The sequence below is a fragment of the Columba livia genome, chromosome Z (assembly GCF_036013475.1).
Source record: "Columba livia isolate bColLiv1 breed racing homer chromosome Z, bColLiv1.pat.W.v2, whole genome shotgun sequence".
Taxonomy (NCBI): Eukaryota; Metazoa; Chordata; class Aves; order Columbiformes; family Columbidae; genus Columba; species Columba livia.
The window spans coordinates 3227480-3251955 of record NC_088642.1 but is presented as its reverse complement, the minus strand read 5'-3'; the positions used below and the strand labels follow the sequence as shown (position 1 = coordinate 3251955).

Below are 24476 nucleotides of genomic sequence, written 5' to 3'. Positions count from 1 at the left end.
GTAAGTATCAAGATCATATTATTTCCATTGCCTACTCCTGTTTCAGTTTATAATCTCAGAACAACAGAATGCCACAGGAAATACCCAGTTTCAAAAGAAAAAAAATATGGTTGCTTCATCTGCTATTCTGTATTCCCACAAATATTTTGACATTTACGTTTTAATTCTCCTTGTACTGAGAATATTGATAGAAGTGTTAAGCTTTAAGACTGCCGCCATGTAAGATAGACCTGACCTAGGTAAGAGGAGTTTATGTAAAGGGTGAGGACAGTAAAGGACAGAGCTGTAAGGAAGGCCTAAGCGGGCAAAACCCAGGGACTGCAGAGGCTTTTCAAACTTGTTTGTGTGCAGATTGCTACTTCTAGGAAAAAATTACCTTACTGTGTCCATATATATTATAGGCTATGAACCAGAATGTAACATTGAACATCCAGTGATCAAAATACCAAATACTCATTTATATCATCATACAGCCCTACCTATACTTGTATATACCTGTATATGATATTATATCATAATATAATTCTAGAGTGGTATTCTCTAGTTATACAAACTAATTTCTATCAGCCCAGCTTCCAGTTTTCTCTGTTCAGAGACACAAAATTAGTTTGAAGGCACAAAAAGTGGCCCAAAGATGGTCTTTCCCATAAAACTGTTAAAGTGGTTTATTCAATAGAATTAAATCATCTTTCGAACACAGTGACACAGACAAAAGAAATTAATATACCCTGATAACTGGTTTAGTTATGGCTTACATCAATTGATAGGCTTTCTATTACAACCATAATACAGCTACAGAAACAATAAGCAGAAATTACAGGGTGGAAGGTTGCGAAAAAGAAAGGTGAGTCAATGGACACGAGGCATTAACATCAGCATGAAACTACTATGACTCCGCTTGGACTTCTCCATCCCCACCATCACTGCCTGATAGAAATAATAAACATGAAGCTAATTTAATTTTGCAATAGCCCAAGCTCCCGTAGAGTGAAGACACACAGTTTTCCTCTGGTATTTCCAAATTAAGCATTCGTTTTCCAAGTGAAAACAGGGAACATAGTCAACCAGGAGGCAGCTGTTCAATACAATTTACGTGGGATGAACACAGAGGTTTGAGAACAAGGAGGACCCCGAAATTAAGCAAAAATCACCATGTCCTGTCCCAGGTAGAGTGGGTACAAACAGTTTTCTTTGTCTTTAAGGGGACAGGCTCTAGTGTCACACATAAGTGGGTAACACTTGGCCAACACAAGGTTAACAAATAGGGATTAATTAAATTCTGTTAAAACAAGTAATAACCAGAGTCTTCACAAGCCATACAGAGCACTGGCGATACTTCAGTGTCTTGGTCCACCAGTTGATTTCTGGTAGAACAGACATTTCCAGAACTAGCCAACACAGCATCTGATTTCGCTGGCTTAATTTGTCACCATTTTACACGCTAACACATTTTATAGTGATTAATACAGTTAAAAATGCACATCAACTTACCCAAACACCAAGAACACTTATGGGAAAGTCAGACATGTTAGTAATATATTTACAGCCTTCAACCCTTAAAGCACCGAGCAGACCTGTCTTTCTTTTCCCAGTATGGCTCAGTCTCATATTTCTGATGTTTCTTAGATGGTCAGGGATTTGGGGAGCGTTGGAGGTGCCGACTGCCTGGGACTCAAGCTCCCTAATCCCTAGCACACTTTTGGATTTCCCTTAAGTTTGTTTCTAAAAGCACTTAAGTACAAATGCTTGTTGATTTTGAATACTATACAGGCAATACAGGGATGCCCAGCAGCCTCACTCACATTAGACAGGGTGATAATAAGACATAAAGTGGTAATAAGACATAAAAAGATAATAGTCTGGGAGGGTTTTTTGGGAGATGCAGGTTAGTGGCTTGATTACAAGCATTGCATATGAAGCTTTTTTCCTATTGAAGCCAGATGCGAATGTTGTGCTGGCTTCAAAGGGAACGGACTGAATCCTGCCTCAATCACATTCATATCAACAATTAATTCCACCCTGGTATTTTAAAGCAAGCAGAAAAACACCTATTTTCTAGAGGCATGTGATTCAAGTACACACAGCTCTGTACAAAAGGGTTTGTTTGTCACTTGATATGGCAATTTACACTACTGTGATGAAATGTTTTGCATAGATGAGTTTGCAGGGATGAAAAGTGCTGAAATCTGGAAGGGGGAGTGACAGTCACAGCACTTCTGCTTCCAGATAAGTTTGTTCTTTACACACACCGCAAAAAAACACAATATTGCTACTGCACCGTACCTACAATATATTAAAAACTGTATCTGAAATCAAGTGGCTGCTCTTTCTGCCCGGGATAAGGGCCCATTTCTGGAGACTTGCTCTGAAGTACACACAAACTTCCACAGACTTCACTGGGTTTTGGAAAAGGCCCTAAGAATAATTACTGGCTCTTTTGTACCTAAAACCTCAGCTCACTTTCTAACTTCCCAGGGAATTTGGTCCTTAGGGGTTGCAGAATTTTGCTATGTTTCCTTCTTCATTTACACATAAAAGCTCCAAAGTTTGCTCAGACACAAGCAAGACAGGGGAAAGAGAGATTTTCACCACCCAAGCTTGTGCTCTCTATAATCAGAGCTTTGCTGATGAGCCACCAGACCTCAGAAGATTAAAAAGGACAGATGCCCTCTCACTCCACCTCTCAGTGTTTTGTCCACCCTGGTTTCCCTGACATGCAAACCAGAGATTGCTCCTTACCGCCATGTAGAGCTGAGCACGGGCAGTCTGCCCACGGTCACCACCAGTGGTTTTGCCTTCCAAGTTGGAGCAACGTTTCTCCTGATTCACCGAATCCCCACAAACAGGACTGTTCTTAGCGCTGATTTCTTTTCGTTTACTGCATCTGACCACCCCAAGGGAACATCACCTGTGTCAACAGTCAGGTCTGCATGGGGGCAGCTTTTGTCAGAGACTGGGGGAGCTGCTCCTGGCCATCGCGAGCTGTGAAGCTTCACAGATTCATTTTGTTTGGAAGAGGCCCTCAAGATCATTGAGTTCAACCATTAACCCAACCGTAGCACTAACCCATGTCCCTGTGAACCTCATCTGTGTGTATTTTTAAACCCTGCAGGGATGGTGACTCCACCACTGCCCTGGGCAGCCTGTTCCAATGCTCCACAGCCCTTTGGGGAAGAAATTGTTCCCCAGATCCAACCTCAACCTCCCCTGGCGCAACCTGAGGCCGTTTCTTTGTGTCCCTGTGTCCCCTCAGCTCCTGTTCTCCAGCTGAACCCCCCAGGTCCCTCAGCCGCTCCCATCACACTTGTGCTCCAGCCCCTTCCGCAGCTCTGTTCCCTTCTCTCAACTCAAACACCTATCATCATCATCATCATCATCACTTTACTCCACAGCAGTGGAGTAAATCTCTGGACCAGAGATTTGGCTGCAATTTCCTACATTCCCTTTACACCGTCTTTCCAGGCGACCACGGACCTACTCACTGTGTTGTTTCCTCCCTGAGAAGCTGCCACGGCAACTCCCTTTGCAATTCATGAGCTGGTTTTGACAACTCCGTCGACATCACAGAAAATATGCTAAAATATTATAATGACCCTAACATCCTTTAATCCATCCAGTCCAACAGCAAAGTTGGATTTCACAAATCAAAAGCAAGCAGCTAAACTATTTCGACTAAATACTGCTCTCCGTTTGATGAAAGCTCTGAAAGATTCATAAGCCTCCTCTGATGACCTGACAATAAAGTAGAAGCAGTTCTAGCTGCGTTTCTCCAACTGAATTTGCACCACCAGTGTGCAGATGTCAGGAACTTCTTAAGGGATTCTCCTGAATAATACGGGGCGTTGGTGATTAAACCATCACATTATAATTTTCTCTCTCCCTGTCTCAGATTTCATACCCTCAGCATCAAGCCGGGATTACAGCCTGAGGTCAGGATGTGGTACCAGACAGATGACGGCGTTTCTTCTCACACAGATCAGATTTTTTTATCAAGAGATTTCTCTGGGGCCTGCAGGCTTTTCTGCATGATACACTCTGTGCACCTTTTACTCGCCCTAACAGTGTGCAACAAACACCCAGCTTACTGACCATCACTTCTTATCACTCAGGTACCTCATTGTTCAAAGAAGGTTAAAGTTGGACATTTGGAGGCTTGGCCACGTGGGAGAAGGGAAAACAAAACAGCTCAAAACTCAGAAGAATTTATATCAAAAGAGTTTTTTCTTATGCTTGGTAGACAACAGAATGATGGCAGAAAACAAGGAGGGTCCTACTTTCTGTGACAGCCCTTCTTTTTGTCCATTAAAGCAGGACAGACAGAAGCTCAGGCTGGTCAGTGCTGGCTCACCCACCCCACATTGACTTTGCACGGGTAGTGATCTCCACCTAGCTAAAATCTCCTGGGCAGGAGATTTATTTGCTACCAATGGAGAACAGAGCAGCAGGTTGGATTCATCCTCAGCCATCTCCACTCGGCACCACGGACACCACGGTACGGCAGCAGAAATCTGATTTTCCAGCAATAAGTCCAAAAAATAAATCTTAAAAGCTTCTGCATATGGTATTTCTGACAAGTGCCATAGTTTTTCAATCATTTTTTGAGCAACACCCGAAAAATGAGTCACAAAGTAAACACGTTGCAACATGCATTTCATCTCAAGGACTGTGTTATATATATATATATATATATATATATATATATATATATATAAGTATCTTTCTGGTCTGCAGATCACTCCTTATATCTAACTATACACCTATGTACACCTTCACAGACACGTCAGGGCCTGTTTCCACAGTCCCTACACAAATAAAATACCCATCCACTTGAATGGATGCTCTTTTCAGATAAATATGGCAAGACTGGGGCTTTGGTGCATACGTGCAAGTATCCTGCACACACACTTTAAAATCGATAAAAAAATATAGTAGCTATAGATTTACAACTGATCAAAATCTAAACACAGTAAAACTGCACTTATTACAGTATAGCCTAGGTGAATTTACATTGCTCATTTATACGAAGCAAACAAAGGAAAGGTCTGTGACCCTGTAATTACAGTTTAATTGTAATTACAGTTCTGCTTATCCTTTTTGTCTGTCGAAAAAGTCCAATAGGATTTTTGCGACTAAAAAGAGGGATTTGCAACATTTCTTTCCAACATACGGATGCTTCTCATGTGCTTTCCCATCTTTTTTGAAGTATCTTTCGCAACATATCAGACTCCTCTCAGTTGCTTTTGTTCGCTTCAATCACCATAGTAAAGAAAAACCCCTTACTAAAGGCGGTAACTTTAGCAAAGCAGCAGCAGCAAAACAATACTGAAGTCACTACTAGTCCTGTACTCAGGCAGAATAGGGAGTAAGGACTCTAGGTACCGGCTCCAGCGTCATTCCTGTTATCATAAAGCTTAATGCACAGCAAGACGGCCAACCCAGGGGGTCACATCGCTCTCTAAGTAGCACTTTCATGACAGCACTTCATTATCAAAGCCCTTTGCACACATATTTACAAAACACAGCGAAGACAAAGATCTCTTTTGCATATTAAATCAAGGAAGCCATTTCATCTACAAGTTCATTCTCAGCATGCTGCGTGTTTCACAGTGGCCGATGCGAGGTGGTGCTCAGCAAGGCACCATTTAAGACCAAAACCACGCAATGCAAATATATAAAGCTTAAGCACAGGTCCTGCCTACCCCTGGCTGGCATTTCCCAAGTTCTGACACTTCTGTGAAAGATACAAGTTGCTTTTAAAGTGATCCAACCTCTGGAGTCTTGTGTAACATTAAGGAAATACGTTATCACGTACCACGCAGGTCGCTGCTGGTCAGGGGTAATTTGGAAATGGAGGCCATCGTGTTTCACTTCTTTTTGGAGCATTTTACCTGCAGCATGAGCAGCTTTCACAGCTCTCAGCATAGCACAGAGGCTTTTAAAAGAAGTTTTGTGCATTCATGCATCACAAAATGAAAATCCAAGTCTAGATCTAGATTTAAACCCTCTTCCCACCTAAAAAGAAAAAAAAAAAGAAGTATCTTTCATGTAGAACTAGCACTTTAAACTCCAAATCATTGAGCAAAGATCTTGTAATCTAAGCAAGACAAGACAAGGCGCTGGACAACAGCCCAAGTGCTTCAGACTAAGAACTTACACCAGTACACTCTGTTTGTTTGACTATGCCAGCCCAGCTGAAACAGCAAACCTCACCCTCCTGTGTGTGCAGCGACACCAGTGTGAAAGTTCATATACCAGCAGCCACGGTTCAGCAGCCAAAATAAACTCCAGCAAGACATGGCATCTTTTCTGCATCGGGATTTTGCCATTTTCACTGTATCAGGTGAAAAATTAAGCTTGGCGTAACCAACGAAGTTGCATTGGTAACTTTTTAAAGAACACACCAGCCCTTTTATTGTCCCAGCAACATTCTCAACATACAAAAAAGCCACAGTGACATCTTGAGATGCTTAATTTTGAAATAAACATCATAATCCAAGCCACAAGTGTCTTCACTGTATTTAACTTATTTTCCTGCCAGTACTATCCACAGATACCTGAAAGTATTTACCTCGACCTGCACAACAGTGAGTCTACATTCAGACACTCTTACAAAGTCTTTCGTAAACATAAACAAGGAAATGCTTTTTCCTGTCTTAATGCTGTGATACCTGAATGAAAAAAATCAACTCAGAAAATAGAACTATATAATCTCCTCGCTATCCAGCCCAAGAAAATCTTGCAGAAGTGTGAAGGAGTATATTTCTTCAATAAAGACTCCAATCTGAAGTGGTCACTGTAGGAGGAGCTACACAGATTGCCCATGTATTAGCCAGGAGGAAAGCTTTACAGACAATGAGAAAAACAAAACCAAAAACCCCAAAATACATGTTCAGCAAAGGAGACTAGAAGTATAAGACACAGGAAGGAAGAAGAAAGAAGCTCTAAAACAATTGCATACTATGATCAACACAGTTACCTGTTGCTGTGAACGGGAGTTTAACATTCTCTTCTATCCCCGATGAAAAATTTCACAAAGTGATCTTGTTTATTCCTATCACATCTATCTGCTATTTTTCACCAATACTTTGTGACATTACAGAACAAAGACCTCAAGTTATATACTTCCTCTTAAAACTACAATGCTAAAGAGTATTTTCAAAAACCCCAATGTCAGAGAACAGTGCTTTCGGTAAAATCTGACAATGCCCCAAGGTACTCGATTCAGAAACCTACACAAAGTCAGTCTATGCTAAAACTCTCTGTCACTGATTCTCCTCAAAAGTTTGGTGCTTTCTTCATAGTGAAATGATACCTATGTTAACGTGCTCTGTTTATCCCTAAACCTATCAGAAATGTGCTTCTTATCTGACTTGCTTCCCAGGGCAGAGTATACCCTGGAACAGAGGAGTTTTGCTTCTCCTACACTGTTACGGACCCAACTGATAGCAGGAAAGATGCTGGTGTCCCGGATCCTATGGGATGCAATGCCTTGAGGAAATTTATATCAAACAATTATTGCATAATCTCAGGGTGTGATAAAACTTTCTACGTCACACACAGGCATTGAGTTTCTGTTACACTTTTGCATCAGAGGAAGAACTTTCCCCATCAACAGCAGCTGCAGGTTCCCGTGTGAACCCGCAGTATCCCCTTGCTGTGCATGTGGAGGAAGTTGAAGATCTCTGATGGCATGGCGTGGAAACCGGGCCGAGGTTTCACGTTGTCGTAGTAGTGGTGAGTTATAAAAATCCCTGAGGGGTTCATGGGGAACGCCCAGAAGCCAAAAAGATGGACCTCTTCACAGAGCTCCAGGGCAGCAGTCACCAGGATCAACCCGGTGCTGACCCGCTTGGCCCGCACCCCTTGGCCGAGCCAATATCGCGAAACGTTGATGAGATACTGAGGGTGAAAGTAATAAACAGCTTGCTGGGACTCAAAATCATCCAGGACGTATTTGACCCGAATCGAGACATCCGTGTTGCGAGTGTTGTAGAAAGCTGGCAGCAGAACGGAAGCGTTCTCGTAGACCTGGAGCACGTCGTAGAAAGGTTCTCTCCATTTTTCCAGCTTGTGGAATCTAAAGGGAAAGGGATGAGGGTGATGTCAGATCAGCAGACTAGAAGCCTCCCATGAGCTTTTACTAAATCATTGCTGATACACAGATAATTGAAATGACGTTTCATCTAACAAGGGACATATATCTTGATTTGTAGCTAAAGCATCAGTATGAAATGTAGGGCAAAAGCACGGGGGATAAAAAAATACATACACTCCTCTCTTTTGGAAGTACATTCATTTAACAGTAGACAAACTTCATAGACATTTCTGAGCATGTCTCACTTTGCATTTTATTATGAGAAGTATGTCATTTTTCCAAGGTTTAGTGAGCTGTATAGTGCACTGCGCAGTGCAGAACTGTATAAAAAAGTGGCAAATACCAAAGCAGAGCAGAAGCCTTTCTAAAATGCCTAACTGTAACATTTAAAAGAAATTCACAATGTAAGCAAATGATATTATGTTGTTTGAGAAAATAAACACATTCCCCCTCCTAGAAAGCAGTAACTAGCCCCATGGTTCCAATGAAATGTATGATTCATAGTGTCAGTGTAAAGTAATATAAGGGGGTAAAAAAAAATCTCTGTAACAGAATTTAGTGAAAAATAGATTTGGAAAAGCAATAGGAGATGAAAATACAAATAAAATAAAATAAAATAAAATGACCTCTCAGTAATTATACTGGGATTGACAGTCACGACGTCCGTCTTTACCCCAACGTCTGTGAAGTATTTCTCAGATATAGGAGGCAAATTGCATCTATAAAGGAAAGAAATTAGTAAGAAAGTTAAACAACTCTTTGTACCTTCTCAGGACTAAAAAGCAGAATTGATTTAAGCTTTTCTTCCAAGCAACAAATCTAGAAACAGATTGAAAATTTCAAGTTGTATGAAACATGCTGGTGCCCAAACTATGCATTAAAATAAGGAGTTCTTAGGGGCTGTATGAAGACCCCTCTTCTACCTTTAGTTTGTCAGGGTTGGCACCTTTTTTGCAGATGTAGCCAATGTTCACTCCTTTCGCTTCCTTAATAGCAGTTCGGATATTTACTCTGGCAGTTTAGGATGAGGAATGGGATGAAGCCCCAAGGACACTCAACATATAAAACCAATTACTTGCTCAGCAACAGCTGAGCTGGATTAAATAATTAATAGATAATCTATAACATAACTTTTAACGTACTTCATTTTATACCCAAGAGAATTCAGGGCAAGTGTTCCACAAGAGAGAAACCAGTACAGTCCTAATTAATCCAGAACTATCTGCTTCCCTTTATAAGTATCTCCCAGTGCAGTGTAAGAGCAGCGATTCTGACTCTACAGCTGCACCAGAGGATATCAAAGCTATTAGAAGCAAACCTGTGAAGATTTGCAAACCTTGACTTTGCCAAGTCTCCATTCACCTTGGCCTTGACCTAGATTTACCATCCCAAAAAATCTGGAGCGTCCCTCAAGAGACGCTGAAGTTACACACACAGGCACACAAGCGATCACACAAGCTTCACTTCCAATAGAAAACACAGCTTAAAAAAAGCTCCAGCATGTGTTATTAGAGGCAAGATAAGTGGCTTTGCGATTAGTCTTACACTCAGTTTAAACTAGCATTAGGTATCTGCTGGCATTTAAAACACTTTTTGAAGTGATCTACAAGCCACAATAAAAGCCATCGCTGTTGAGATGCCCACATCTCAAAAAATACTGCTGTGCCTAATTCCCAAACATCTGAAGATCAGGGCTAAACAGGAGAAAACCACAAATTTATTTAGGGTAAGAGATGCTCAGTGTTTTCACAATACCACATGCAGTTCTGCTGCCATCACAATTTCTCAGTGACAGGGAGAGGGTGAGTGGGAAGCAGAGGAACACATGAAAATCCTTCAAAGTCCTTTCTCAGACTCAGGAGGTTCATATCAACCTCCTCAAGAGTCCCTCTTTATCAGGTCAGAGAACTTTTTTTAACCACCTTGTCCTTCTCATAGGCAGTATTATTTCCAGCACTTTTGTCTCCTAGGTCATGCAATGTCCTTCTGAAGTCTTCTGGCATCCTTGGTTCCCCGTAGCACTGAGCACTGGATTATATTTGAAAAAGGTTTTCAAATATCCAGCTTTGATATTTTTCTTAAACAGTAAACTCCACCAAGACTATGAAAGGCTGAATTTATTGGAAGTGATAATAAAATGACATAATTTGCATAAATTGTGCTTTGTCACAGTAAAATTTTATGCCTGCAAAGAGAGTAGTCCCATTTCTAAATGCACCCCATGTTTCATCACAGATCTGCACTGTGGCCAGTAGATGGAGATAGACAATAACAACTAGTAAATGCAATTTATGTGTAGATATTTTATACGTCCTGTTGTACCATAATTAATTGTTATCAGAATTTATTTCATTAGAAAACACTTGGTTTCATGCAGCTGGCCACAAGCTTCCTGACAACGTAAGATTTTCCCAGGTGAAGGTATCACTGAATGTTACCAGTGCTCCATAGGCAGTTTTTGAAGTATTTTGAATAATTTTTGTGTTCAGGACCAAGAGGGTGATCCCTGACAGTTTGGTGAACTGGTGTCAGACTGTAAAGTGCATGTGTTCAGACCTGACCTTAAACACAAGATTTGTTTTAAACTTGATGTCAGCAGACCTTAAGCTCTTCAAAACCAGCAGGTCTTTGTGTGTAATACTGGTCCCACAAATTTCGGAGATGGTGAACCACAGTAGTGGTTTTTTTGCACAAATACTGATGTACTTATTCATGTTTCAGTTATATTTAAGTGTCTTTTTAATTAATTACTGGTATCCCAAGCAACTCAGTTTCTAAGTCCTGTATTGATCTGATCCACCCTTTCGAATGGCTTGTGGCACCATTCAAATAAGAGTAATTGGTGAAAAGGGACATCCACTCAGAGTTCTCAAACATAAATGATGACATTTGCTGCCCATATTTCCACTTCCACTGATCAGTTTGTCACCTCCATGCATAAAATGTACCTTTCATTTCAACCACACTCAAAGCAGTGGTCCAGCACAATAGAAGGGGATCTACAATAACTATTTAATCTATATAGGGTACACTTGGTTTTTAAGAAGCAAATTATGTGAAGCCTGGACTGTTTCACAGGTTAAAACAAGGTAATATTTTTCAATAAAGTGGGCACAAGAGTCAGACACTAAGGATCTGAAAATAATGGATAGTGAAGATAGGACCAACAAAATGTTATTTATCATTTGATGCCAAATTAAATTAAGAATTCAATGAGCCAAAATCTGATCTAATTTTTGCTGTTATGAAATCAGAGAAATTAATTGATTTAAGCAGACTTGTAAATTCACAGCAACATAACCAAGATCAGAAAATAGGCCAACAGAAGTAAAAAAGGCTTTTCTTTTCTACAGAACAGGCCATGCACCTCTGAGCTAGCTGTCATATGCCATGACCCAGGAACAGAGCTTAGCAGGATTTAGAAAAGGATTAGTCATGCATATGAATAATAAAAAAATCTTTCCCATATATATTAAGGATGGTAAAAGTGCTGCTAAATTCAGTTATTCAGGGATGCAAGTTGTGGAACGTCCCAGTCTATGCAAAACCTGGGCAACTCCACATATTGTGGGGAGCAAAATATGAGGACACCCAACCTTCAAAGTAATTTGGGTGTCTCTGCACACCCTGGAGTCTACAGTGCTGGCGACTGTAACTCACATTATCCAGAAACTGAGTTTTGCACCACTTCAGAAACACCCTTCCAAGGCATGTGAGCTGCACAATGGGAAACTATTGGCATTAATATTTGGTCAAGCTGCTTGTCGTGTAATAAAGGTTCGACCTCTGGTTCAGGACTGACCCAGAAAATCGCCGCCACATTCACGTTTTTTGAAATACTGCTTTTTGTGCAAGGAACGGGCTTGAGATGACCAGTGCGGCAAGTCCCGTGTTTCCATGTGAGAGAGAACAGTTTTGCAATCCTTCAGTTGTCATTAAAACAGGCAAAAGGAGAAACGGCACTGTGGCGATTACCGAAACACGAAGTCTGCGCTGTCAATCTCCCGACCACATCTGCTGTTCTTCAGAATTCCTCCGTTCCCAACCACCGCACATTTCTTAAACTGGGAGCGGTGGTACGGCATATCCTGCAACATCACAGCAAGAAAACAGTTAATTATCCCAAAACATGGAGGCAACAAGTCTCTTTTTTACTTTTTCTCTTTTTATTCCTTTGTACAGCTGCATCTTACTGAAGATGCACTAATCATAAGAACTTGACACATGTTCTGGCCCTCAGTATTCCCATGGCATATATAAACGCATAGGATTGTTTTCCGTGCAGTTGGAGATGTTATGGACAACTAACTCAGAGAGAAAAGCATTACCCTCTTTTTCTCTGGACTTAATAATGAAAGAAGTCATTTTAGAAACTTGCTTTCCTTTCTGATTGCCACATGAGGGCATGAACTGTAAAATTAGCATATTCTAGGCATTGTCTTTTGAGCTGCTCACTCCTCAGGCTCTGATATCCTGCTTTTGAGATGTCTGAACACAGTTCCAGAGCAGCTACTAAAGCCCAGGAACTCTCTCAGAATCATAAAGCACATTACACCTATTTATCAGAACCTAGCCCAAATGTTGGTGCTTGCTACTACTAATTGTACTCAAGTACTTGTGATTATTAATTAGCCCTTGTACTGCTAGAGTGTTTGATCAGGCACCTTTCTGGATGTGTGTAGGGCACATCTTTCTGTGATCTTTGGCCGAAATTCCGCCTTCATATGCAGACAAGCAGCTGCTGCCAAAGCCAGAGAGCGAAAATCACGTCTCTGAGAACAGAACTGGGCTGTGAGGGTGAGAGGGTTGTGACGCAGAACTGAGCCGCGCTACACCTTATGAATATGTAGAGGTGTGCTTATATAAGCATGAGAGTGCTCATTTCGGTACATACATATTTTATCGAGGACTTCATACCACGAATTACAGAGAGATGCGATTAGTGGCCTGACATTTCTAGGTGATTATTCCCAGGATCTTTCCATGGCATTCATAAGCCATGAGGCAAAAGAGGAAGCAATTACACCTGTTTGAGAAAAGCAGCAGCTAAGAAAGAAGTAATACAGAGTTGTCTGTGTTTTATCCGGCAATTTCCTAACAAAAAACACCTCAGAACTCCCTTTCAGGGAGATCAGAAGCCAGGTCTCTGTGCTCAGCACAAGGCTCTTGCTCTTATGTCTTGCTCCCATGCTCTGAGCCCACTATCTCCTACACTTGCCATGCTGCAGCCCTGCTTCTGGGCAGATGGTGGCATTGGCCACATAAGGGCTACTCAGAGAATCCCAAAGGCACTTTGGAGGGGGACAGAGCCTGAAAAACATCCTCAGAGCACACCTGGTTAAACAGGATAACACCAATAGGACACTGCTAGCAAAATTCAATTCGTTGACGAATTTCAACAACAGCAAGTGTAGGGTCCTGCACCTGGGGAGGAACAACCCCAGGCATCAGTACAGGTTGGCGTTGACCTGCTGGAAAGCAGCTCTGCAGAGAAGGACCTGGGAGTTGTGTGGACAACAGGGTGACCATCAGCCAACAACGTGCCCTTGTGGCCAAGAAGGCAAATGATCCTGGGGTGCATTAGGAAAAGTGTGACCAGCAGGTGGAGGGAGGATGTTCCTTCCCCTCTGCTCTGACCTGGTGAGGCCACATCTGCAGTTCTGTGTCCAGTTCTGGGCTCCCCAGTGTAAGAAGGACAAGGAATTACTGGAGGGACACAAAGATGCTGAGGGGTCTGGAGCATCTTTCTGATGAGAAGAGACTGAGAGAGCTGGGGCTGTTCAGCTGGAGAAGAGGAGCTGAGAGGGATCTTATCAATATTTATAAATATCTGCAGGGTGGGTGTCAAGAGGATGGACCAGACTCTGTTCAGTGGTGCCCAATGACAGGGTGAGGGGCAATGGGCACAGACTGAAACACAGGAGGTTCCATCTGAACATGAGGAGAAACTTCTTTCCTTTGAGGTGCCAGAGCCTGGACCAGGCTGCCCAGAGAGGTTGTGGAGTCTTCTTCTCTGGAGATATTCAAACCTGCCTGGACACGATGCTGTGTGATCTGCTCTGGTGACCCTGCTTGAGCAGGTGGGTTGGACTGGATGATCTCCAGAGGTCCCTTCCAACCCCAACCAGCCTGTGATTCTGTGAGAAGCATACGTGTCTAGTCCCCCATGCACTTATCTCTGCAATCAGGAAGGTTTTTCAGGATAATACTCCTGGATTTAGATGTACCCATTCTTCGCACATCTCCAGATGCCAAAGTGACTTCCCAGGTCTGAGCCTTTTCCCTGCTCTGCCCCCGTTCCTCCTGTGCACTTTTAGATAACAGCACCACCCTACCTCTTAGCAGTGTTCCAAAAGCAAATGAACTAAAAGTGGTTAGACCCTGAAGGATTACATTAATGACACAAATCTAAGTACTTCACTCGAATAAGTTTCTGACTTTCTGAAAGCGATAAATTTTAGTTATCCTGCCCAAATATGCCCTTTAAAATTCACGGGGTGTGCCCCATGATAAATCAGTACTCAGATAAGCTCACTTCTGCACAGTAGTCAATATGTGCAAAGGGAATTGCCCACTGGTTATAACACTGAATGACCCTTAGGTCAAGGATTATCTGCTGAAAGGGTTTGGAATTATCATTATAATTAATATATTTCAAAAATGTGCAGCCTGCTCGCAGATAAGCTGCAAACAGAAACAAGTATAAAAATAGTCATTGTGAATATGAATTATAAAATTATCATGCCCCTAAAGAAGGAGACCTACCACAAACGTTGAATTTATTGTGTGTCAGTGGTCAACTTTTAAAAAGTTCTGATCAGTTAGTACTTCTTTTATCCAAAATTCTAGTTATTTCTTTGGCCACTTGGCTGCTAGGTCAGTAATATTCTGCAGGAAGATATATATATATATTGCATACTAGAGCAGATGGCCTCTAGAAAACAGGAAAATCAGTCAAAATATCTTATCAAAAAATCAACATTTTCAAAGTACAAGCAACGAAGTTTGTAGAAATGTCAAAGAGCCAACATTAAATGCTCGGTTTTACAATAGCATCTAATGCAGCAAGTAGAACAAGGTTGATTCTGCAATGGGCAGAGGCACCTTTGGAAACATTTTGAAGATTTCTTGGTTGATATGGAAGATTCCGCTAGTATCCACTTCATACTTCAGTTTAGTTCCCAAGGGCGTGTTTTTCTGGGTGGTGAAGAGAAAGGCAGGGGCATTGCAACACCTCGACAAAGTAGACCTGTAAAATGAAAAAAGAGAAATGAGATTGAGGAGCTGACAGTATGTTTTAGGATTTGCAATCACTATTACTCCTAACAAGGCATTTTTCAGCAGAAAGAAATTTTTATTAGCTTTGGGAGGGGTATTTCAGGTTCAGTGACATTTTTCTCAATTGAGGAACTTGTGGTAAAAATAAAATAAAATAAAATAAAATAAAATAAAATAAAATAAAATAAAATAAAATAAAATAAAATAAAATAAAATAAAATAAAATAAAATAAAATAAAATAAAATAAAATAAAATATAAAATATAAAATAATAAAATAAAATAGATCCCTGTACCCATGTCTTCCAGGCTGCATGAAATATATGTGCAAATTCTGCCCTTCTCCATACCCTGAAGCCGAGTTTCTGCCCCCAATATCCTGGGGAAACCAACCTGATGAATTAGTCCCTCTCTGCTTTTGATGTCCTCCACTTTTTGTAATTTATTTTCCCATCTCTGGGCAGGAAATGAAGGGGTTAAGTATTCACCTGGGGGTGTGGAAGATGCTGCCCCACTTACCAGACTGTTGTGGAGCACAGTACAGTTTGATTGCAAAAATAAAACAACCGAACAAACAAAACCTTTTAAAGGTCTTTAGTTTTGCCTTTGACTTTGCACATGTGCATCAGGAAGATGATGTGGTCCCAACAGATGGGTGCCAGGCAGACTGGTCACGGCTACAACCCCAAAATCTCAAGAAAAACAGCCAAGAATTTGTTTGTGGTTGTGGCAAAATGGCAGGTATTCCATGTAAACACAAACTCTTTTAAAATCTCAAAAGTGGGATTCTTGGCATGAGAGAAAAGCCATTCAGCTCTGACATGAAATTTAAATAGGAAAACATTCATCCATTTATTAGCTCCTACCTTTCCTTGAATGCTTTGTCCTTTTACTTCAGCTTGCTCTTACTCCAGAGCCAGTTTCTTTCTCAGCTAATTCATCTTATACTTTTGATGAAAAATACATGTCATGGCAAATGCACAAACATGAAGACAAAGCCAAATGACTCTTAAAATAACCTAGATTAAATACCTTGCCTCTGGGGTATGTGGCCTCATTATGAGTTGGAAGAATAAGCCAGTTTTCTCTATGTGCTTCTTTACAAGCACCAGAAAGCAAATTCAGAATTAAGGAGAAATTTAGGGAGCAATTAAATAATCTGGACACCCATAAATCCATGGGTCCAGATGGGATGCATCCGTGGGTGCTGAGGCAGCTGGCTGAAGTCATTGCTGGACCGCTCTCCATCATCTTTGCCAAGTCTTGGGAAACGGGAGAGGTGCCCGAGGATTGGAGGAAAGCAAATGTCACTCCAGTCTTCAAAAAGGGCAAGAAGGAGGACCCGGGTAATTATAGACCGGTCAGCCTCACCTCTATCCCTGGGAAAGTAATGGAACAGCTTATCCGTGGTGCCATCTCAAGGCACATCAAAGATAAGAGGGTTATTAGGGGCAGTCAGCATGGCTTTACCAAGGGTAAGTCGTGCTTGACCAACCTCATAGCCTTTTATGAGAATGTAACAAGGTGGATAGATGATGGCAGAGCGGTGGATGTGGTCTACCTTGACTTCAGTAAAGCCTTTGACACAGTCTCCCACAGCATCCTCACAGCTAAGTTGAGGAGGTGTGGTCTAGACAACAGAGTAGTGAGGTGGGTTGCAAACTGGCTTAAGGAGAGAAGCCAGAGAGTGGTAGTCAATGGTGCGGAGTCTAGTTGGAGGCCAGTATCTAGTGGAGTGCCTCAGGGGTCAGTACTGGGGCCAATATTATTCAATATATTCATTAATGATTTGGACGAGGGAATTGAGTGTACTATCAGCAAGTTTGCTGATGACACTAAGCTGGGAGGAGTAGCTGACACGCCAGAAGGCTGTGCTGCCATCCAGCGGGACCTGGACAGGCTGGAGAGTTGGGCGGGGAATAACCTAATGAAATTTAACAAGGGAAAGTGTAGAGTCCTGCATCTGGGCAGGAACAACCCCAGGTTGGGAAATTACATATTAGAGAGCAGTGTAGGGGAAATGGACCTGGGGGTCCTGGTGGACAACAGGATGAACATGAGCCAGCACTGTGCCCTTGTGGCCAGGAAGGTCAATGGCATCCTGGGGTGTATTACAAGGGGGGTGGTTAGTAGATCGAGAGAGGTCCTCCTTCCCCTCTACTCCACCCTGGTGAGACCACATCTGGAATATTGTGTCCAGTTCTGGGCCCCTCAGTTCCAGAAGGACAGGGAACTGCTGGAGAGGGTCCAGCGTAGGGCAACAAAGATGATTAAGGGAGTGGAGCACCTCCCTTATGAAGAAAGGCTGAGGAAGCTGGGTCTCTTTAGTTTGGAGAAGAGGAGACTAAGGGGGGATCTTATTCATGTTTATAAATATAAAAAGGGTGAGTGCCATGAGGATGGAGCCAGGCTCTTCTCGGTGGCAAACAATGATAGGACAAGGGGTAATGGGATCAAGCTGGAACACAAGAGGTTCCACTTAAATTTGAGAAAAAACTTCTTCTCAGTAAGGGTGGCAGAGCCTGGCCCAGGCTGCCCAGGGAGGTTGTGGAGTCTCCTTCGCTGGAGACATTCAAAACCCGCCTGGACACCTTCCTGTGCGACCTCACCTGGGCGTTCCTGCTCCAGCAGGGGGATTGGACTAGATGATCTTTTGAGGTCTCTTCCAATCCCAAACATACTGTGATACTGTATGCAAATATTTCAGTGATGTCCAGTTACTGGTATATACTTGACACAGATGACACAGGATCATGATCAGACCAAGGCAGCAATTGAGCCTAAGTCAACAAATTATTTCTAATTAAAAAATCATTAAATAATCACAAGTAGGTAGTGGGATTTAATTGAGATACGGAAAAACCCTCTTCATTAGTTCTGCATTAAGGGAAGCAAAGAGTTGTTTTTCATCTAATGTCCAACTGTTTTTCCAGAGGCAGGTTCCTTAATATCAACATCCTGTATCCGACAGAGGAAGATGGACCAGGTAATTATTTTCTTCCATTTCCAGATACAACAGCTAGTGTGCCTTTTGTGCTTCCTCCCCCCCTGCTGTTTACACAGCTGTTGTTCAACTTTTGCTGGATTCTCCCCAACTCACCTGGTGGCCCAGAACTGACAAAGCTTAAAATCCCACAACCCACTGTTGCTGAACCACCTCATTTTAACCTCATGCTACTCTATGTCCAAACTCAGACACTTTGCTCTGCTTTTATGGGACCACAGCCTCCCCAAACAATCACACGCTGAAACCTGTGTCCTACAAGACAAAAATTGAAGCAACAGATTTTTAATTTTTTATTTTTTTTTTTGCTTTTTTTCATTGCTAGCATGATTATTGTTCCTGGAACCAGCTAACAAAAGCCAGATTACATCTAGGTGCCAGTTGGAGCTTTTTAAGCGGTGATATTTCAGTCAGGCAGGTACAGCCAGTGATGTGGTTTAGTGCTAGGTTTATGTTATGGTTGGACTCAATGACCTTAACAACCTCTTCCAACCAAAATGATTCTATGATTAGTTCTCTTACTCCAACTAGTCTTTAAGATAGTAAACTCTAATCCTTAATGGCTCTTGTCTTCAAAACAGGCTCTGATAATTGCCCATCAAGTAATTTCCAGGAAAAAAAAATAGAACAAAAAAGCCCTAAAAAACTTATGTGTGCAGCTCACATTGGAAAAAACTGCTATGAGCCTGGGACTAACAATTAGTTATTTTTAAAGATGTTAATGACTTAACTCAGCACATGCATTCTCACATTTCCTCATTAACTCGTGACAGCCATTTGCTGGAATCATATAAGGGAATTTGGGAGAGAGATGTGGGGTCTTATTCTAAACAACAACTCCAAACCATGTGACTTATGGACCTAACCAGTCTCTATTCCGCTTACTCTGAAATATTGTGTTTTCCATAGACGTACAGAAATATGGCCCTCGAGTATACCAATATACAACACTCAAATATTCTTTTGGCTTCATTCTGCTATTGCCTTTGCAAGATGAATTTCTAAAGTTGTATCTTGAGAGGGCCATGGGCGACCTTCAGAGAAGGGGAAGTCACACAAAGAAAGACGGAGTAGTACAGACACAAACTGCAGACGTCTACAAACACCAGAGAAAATATATAGATAAGGAGGGAGTGATAGCTGAGGAGCCATTAAAAAAAAAAAGAGGAATTGATAAATAAGATAGCAACTAATAACACCACAGGAAAAATGCAGTTTCAGTGTTTTATAGGCCAAATTTGCAGTGTCACCTGTGGTGTTAACATTTTATACGACCAGAGACTTAGGTTGATGTATTAGATGTAGCCATTAAATCTTGGGTTTATTTATACATCTGACTGAATCATACCTGGAAACGTCTTTCCCACACCAAATTCCCTGCCCTTCCTGGAAGACTGCCCCACATGCCAGAAAAGCTCTCTTTCCCTTTTGATGTTGACTTTTGTAAAGCAGAAATAAAGTCCGTATTTCTTCAAAAGGATGGTATTCCAACAGTAACAGTGTTATAATGCTTACTCTTGCTATCCATTTGAAGGTCTGATCTCTCTACAGGAAGCTAAACTCAAGCTAAATGTAAATCTCACTCGGTCTCATCCATGTGGACCGTTCTTACTTGAATAAATTAGCTTCTGTGACATTCATCTCCCATTTGCACATCTGTAGGTTCTTCCACCTCTCAAACAATTCTGTTTGTTTCACCCTAAAAGATAAAAAAAGAAAGAAAATAAAAATTAACTTTATTAAGAAGACTTAGTTTCCTAAATCAGCTGCAGGCAGGGCACCATGCAGCAGGCTTTTCACAAGGCAAACCAGTCTATCCATTATTATTTTTACTTCTTTTTGTCTTCAGACATAGCAACTCTTAAGCTATGTATACCCAGGTACCAATGGAGATCTTCAAATGTTTTGGACGGATTTTTATTCCCTGATAGACATTCTCCATTTATTCAGGATAAAAATGCAATATCAAGAACAATCTGCTGTACCAAAGTCTGTCCACAGTCTGCTGGGAAACTAATGAGCGTCTGGCAACTACAGCGGCTCTGGGGGAGAAATTTGCACCTAGCAGAAGGACCCAGCAGAGGGGTTATTGGAAAAGAGGATATTTCTGTTAATTTGACCAACTACCATTATATTTTGGGGAGGTTATTTTAATCTGTGAGATCCTACAGAACAGCACTGTTGGTAAATCCATTTTATAAACTGCAACAGCGTATGTGTATGGATAAGCATCTGTGATGGTAAAAGGACATGAAATGCTCTTTACATAAGGATCTCTCCTTCCCTCTCTGTTAATAAATCTACTTTTAGTTATATCAAAAAATGACACTCTAACTTCCACTAGGCTGACACAGGATGACACATTTTTGGTCCTATCATCGATGCCAAACACTTCTACCTTAGAGTTCATAAATATTCTTCTGTATTTGGACAACAGAGATCATGAAGTCCTTGCAAAAACCTAGAGCAAGGGACCAATGTCATAATCTGCTTAGGATATGTTGAAGACTGAGATTTTTTTCAAGATTGATGGGTCTTAATGAGTTCTATCCAGGCTTGAGGGCTTTGAATGTTTGAATAAAGCAAAGATTTTTAAGATAATTACATATTTAAAGTGAGTAGAATTTAGGATTTCCCAGGCTGTGGAAGTTACAGGAAGGAATTAGGTCACATTGTACTTTATGCAGCCCACCAGAGCACATTGGCTTGGAAATATTCCATTACTATAAGGGCTGAATTAGGAAATGTAGCATGTTAGGAGCAAGCACATCAGGAAATAATTAAAGAGCTTAATGACAAACAGCATCTATTGTAAAAATAAGGCTAACTTTATCCAGCTAAGCAGGAGTCCACTACCTTCTACATACCATCGGATAAGATGGTAAGAAATTAGTAACTCTCTGTACCATCTGACAAGTGTGCAGAAAAGCAATTTGAAACTCCCCATCTTCAGCAGAACATCGGCAGAAGTGTCGCGTTCTCACCCCTTCTATTTATTTTTAAGCACCGCGAGTCAGCAAGCAGAGCGAAGTTGTTACTCGTGCATCCTTCACACAGTACCAAGTACAGGAGACAAGGACATAACCCACATTTTTCTGTGTACAAAGCGAGCAGTGGAGACATGCTCAAAATTGTATTTGTTCTAGGCTTGGTTGCTTAACGGTGTGCACTTGTACAGCTGCACTTTCGTTTGAGATTGTCAGTGCACTTTACAGACCTTAATAAGCCTCGTGAATTGTCAGTAAGATTACTAAACGACAGGTTTTAGATATGGCAAGGGATTAGGCACAATCTAAGCACCTAAATTCAGTGCAATGCTGAAAACACAAAAGGGTAACACAAAAAATCCTGCTTTGCTCTGTCCTTTGAGTTCACCTCACCTTTTTGCCTGATTCCATCTCATGGATACATCTCATTCAAGTCACTATTTTACTGAGGTACATACAGGACCACAAAAGAGAATCTATTGTTTCTCAGAATCATGTTTTCCTACTTTTCACTGAGTGTTATTAACTTGTGAAACTCGTGTATAATTGAGGAGGTCTAAAGTACCAATGGGCTCAGAAAAGATTTAAACAAACTAACAGAGGGGTCTATAGTCCACTCTGGTTACTGTAGTCTAGTGACCATACACCACTCATCAAGTGCTCACACCAGTATTTGTTATTAGGAAGGAATAAGCTTTTTCCCTTCATTTGTTACCTTTCACTAATGGCCACTGTCAATGACAGAGCCTTAAGATAGACGGACACTTGCTATGAGTCAATCTGGTTGTTATTGCTCTTCAGTTACCCTGAGGAGAGGACTTGGAATATAATACTAAAAATAATATTACAAACAATATTACAAACACTGCATTTAATTCCAAACACTGACTAAAATGCCTCCATCTATATGAAAAGCCCCCAGTTTTTTCAAATGGACCTCAGATGAAATTCAAATGTCACTACATGAGTATAAAAAAGAACCTCAGGAATCCCTGATGACATCCCTACCTATGGGATCTCTTGAACCTTGCATCTTTGGCAAGCTTATTGTGGGTTATAATTCTTATCCTGCCTGAAAAGTAATCTTTTTTAATAAAAAGATTCATTCATTCATTCATACTTACATGGATAAAACCTTCACAGCAATGATGTCCTGCCGCAGTTCCAGGCATTTGGTAGAGTTGTACTCCAAAGGTCCTTCGTAAAATTCAAAATACCTGAAAAAGAACAAGAAAAAATATGATAAATAAGCTTTAGACTAGAATGCTTGTCTTACACATCAACAGAAATTTGCTTAAATTGTCATTTGTGATTTCTGCCTAACTTAAGGCTACACTTAGTCTGGCCCATAGGCAGGTTATAACTTCACAGGAAAACACAGATGTAGTTGTTGATTGTAGAACTGCCACCTATGCCCAGTTTTTCCATTCCCACAAGAGTTCATCTACCTTGTAGGCATGAACAAGGACCAGGTCCCTTTACCAGCAGTCAGCAAGTGCTGAAAGTCAGGGAAAAAGCTCTGATAACTTGAGGAATGCTGTTCCCATGCTCTGGGTGCCTGAATGTGCTGCGAGTTTAAAAAGAGTTTCTTGAATTTTGCTCTGAGTTGGAAAGCAAAGTGCTGGAGGATGCATCTGGTATATCCAAATTTTCCTCTCCAAAAAAAAAGAGATGTTTTTCACAACAAATGGGTTTGAATGCTCAGACACATCACAAGTGGCAGTGCTATTTTGAATTAAAATATAGACATAAATGTTTACTTTTTCTTTCATTATATTCCTTTGCTTTAACCATCAGACTGCAGTGAAAGGGAAACAAAACACAGTAGTAGCTGCTCATGTTTACAGGCCAGAGAAAGCCCAGGTTGTCCAGGGTATTCAATGAGACAGTATTGAAATGACAAAAAGTATTTTAGGGTTTAAACCAAGCTTTGTATTTATCATTAGAAGTCTGTATTAAAACCTAGCACCTAATAACTGCTCATAGCCATACAGTAGTCTTGAGCATAATGAAGAAATACCAGCAGATGACCTGGAGGAGTAAGTATTATGACAAAGGCTGGAGCAATTTGTTTTGGTGGTTCCTTTAAAATCGCAGAATGCATGAGGCTGTAACTCCAAGTTATCTTCTGAATTTTCAATATGAAAGGAAAACACAAGTTTCCTGGAAGTACTTTATTTAAATCATCATTGGAAATGCAATGTTTTGGTTTTGTGTATTTTAAAATAACATCAACGTTCATGTTTGACTCGAAAGTTTGTTCAGTTCTGAATAAATAATACTTCAGTAGAAAAGCCTTGTTAGTGTTCTTAGTAGTTCATGTTTATAGTTAATACCAAAATCTGGGGGCATCCAAAGTTTGATCTGTTCTGGAGAAGCACTAAGCGCTCAGACCTCCCAGGGAAACTGTGTGAGGTGAGAGTGTCCAGAAAACATCTTCAGATGTCTTCAAAAGTGCCTCCAAAGGCCAGAAGCACCTAAAAGCCAAAGGCTTCTGAATTTTGTTATTTAAGCACATACAGAGATCGATCTGATAAAGTGGGAAAGAGAGAAACCCATAGAAGGGAGAAAGAGACTATAGCATGTGACTGGAAAAAGCCCAAGAGCCTCCCAGAGCAATCTGCTGCCAACTGGGAATGGTTCTATGCTGTCAAATGCTGCTTTAAGAAGTGTTTCCTTCACCTCTCCCTGAGGTTTTCATCACCTCAGCTTTGCCAAATCCCAGACCAATCATTTCTGTGATCCAGTGAGAGGCACAAACCTTGAGACTGAAAAGAAAGCCATGCCTAGAGTAACATCACAAATTCCTAATAAAGAAGTAAATTGATTACTGTCAGAAAAAAATCAATAGCTCGGCAGTCTTTAAAAAAATAATGTGACTATTTGGAAACATGTTTGCACAGTCTTCAAGGCAACAAATATATTTTCATGGGTTTTTAGAGGAAATTATGCATTTAAAGTGCTTCACAATCAGTGACAAACCTGTGAAAATACTTCCTCAGACACCAGATGGGAGATTTAATGTGATATGAACCTTCGTCTGGTCTCTGACCCAAAGGCTTGGGCTCTCCTTCCAACTCAACCATTTACCTGGACATTCAGCCTTTTTAAAG

The 24476-nt window shown here is 41.1% G+C and overlaps 1 protein-coding gene across 7 annotated transcripts in view; it reads right to left on the bottom strand.

Moving 5' to 3' along the window:
- Positions 1-635: 635 nt before the first annotated feature.
- Positions 636-24476, bottom strand: part of ST8SIA5 (ST8 alpha-N-acetyl-neuraminide alpha-2,8-sialyltransferase 5) — a 77987-nt gene continuing 54146 nt past the window's right edge. For all 7 annotated transcript variants that reach the window (XM_065046894.1, XM_065046893.1, XM_013372000.3 and 4 more), the window contains 6 exons: positions 22488-22580; positions 19989-20075; positions 15200-15344; positions 12071-12183; positions 8722-8814; positions 636-8077 (listed from right to left, as the gene is read on the bottom strand). In XM_065046894.1, coding sequence (XP_064902966.1) covers positions 7609-8077; positions 8722-8814; positions 12071-12183; positions 15200-15344; positions 19989-20075; positions 22488-22580 — 1000 coding nt within the window. In that variant the 3' untranslated portion in view covers positions 636-7608. The remainder of the gene's footprint in view (positions 8078-8721; positions 8815-12070; positions 12184-15199; positions 15345-19988; positions 20076-22487; positions 22581-24476) is intronic.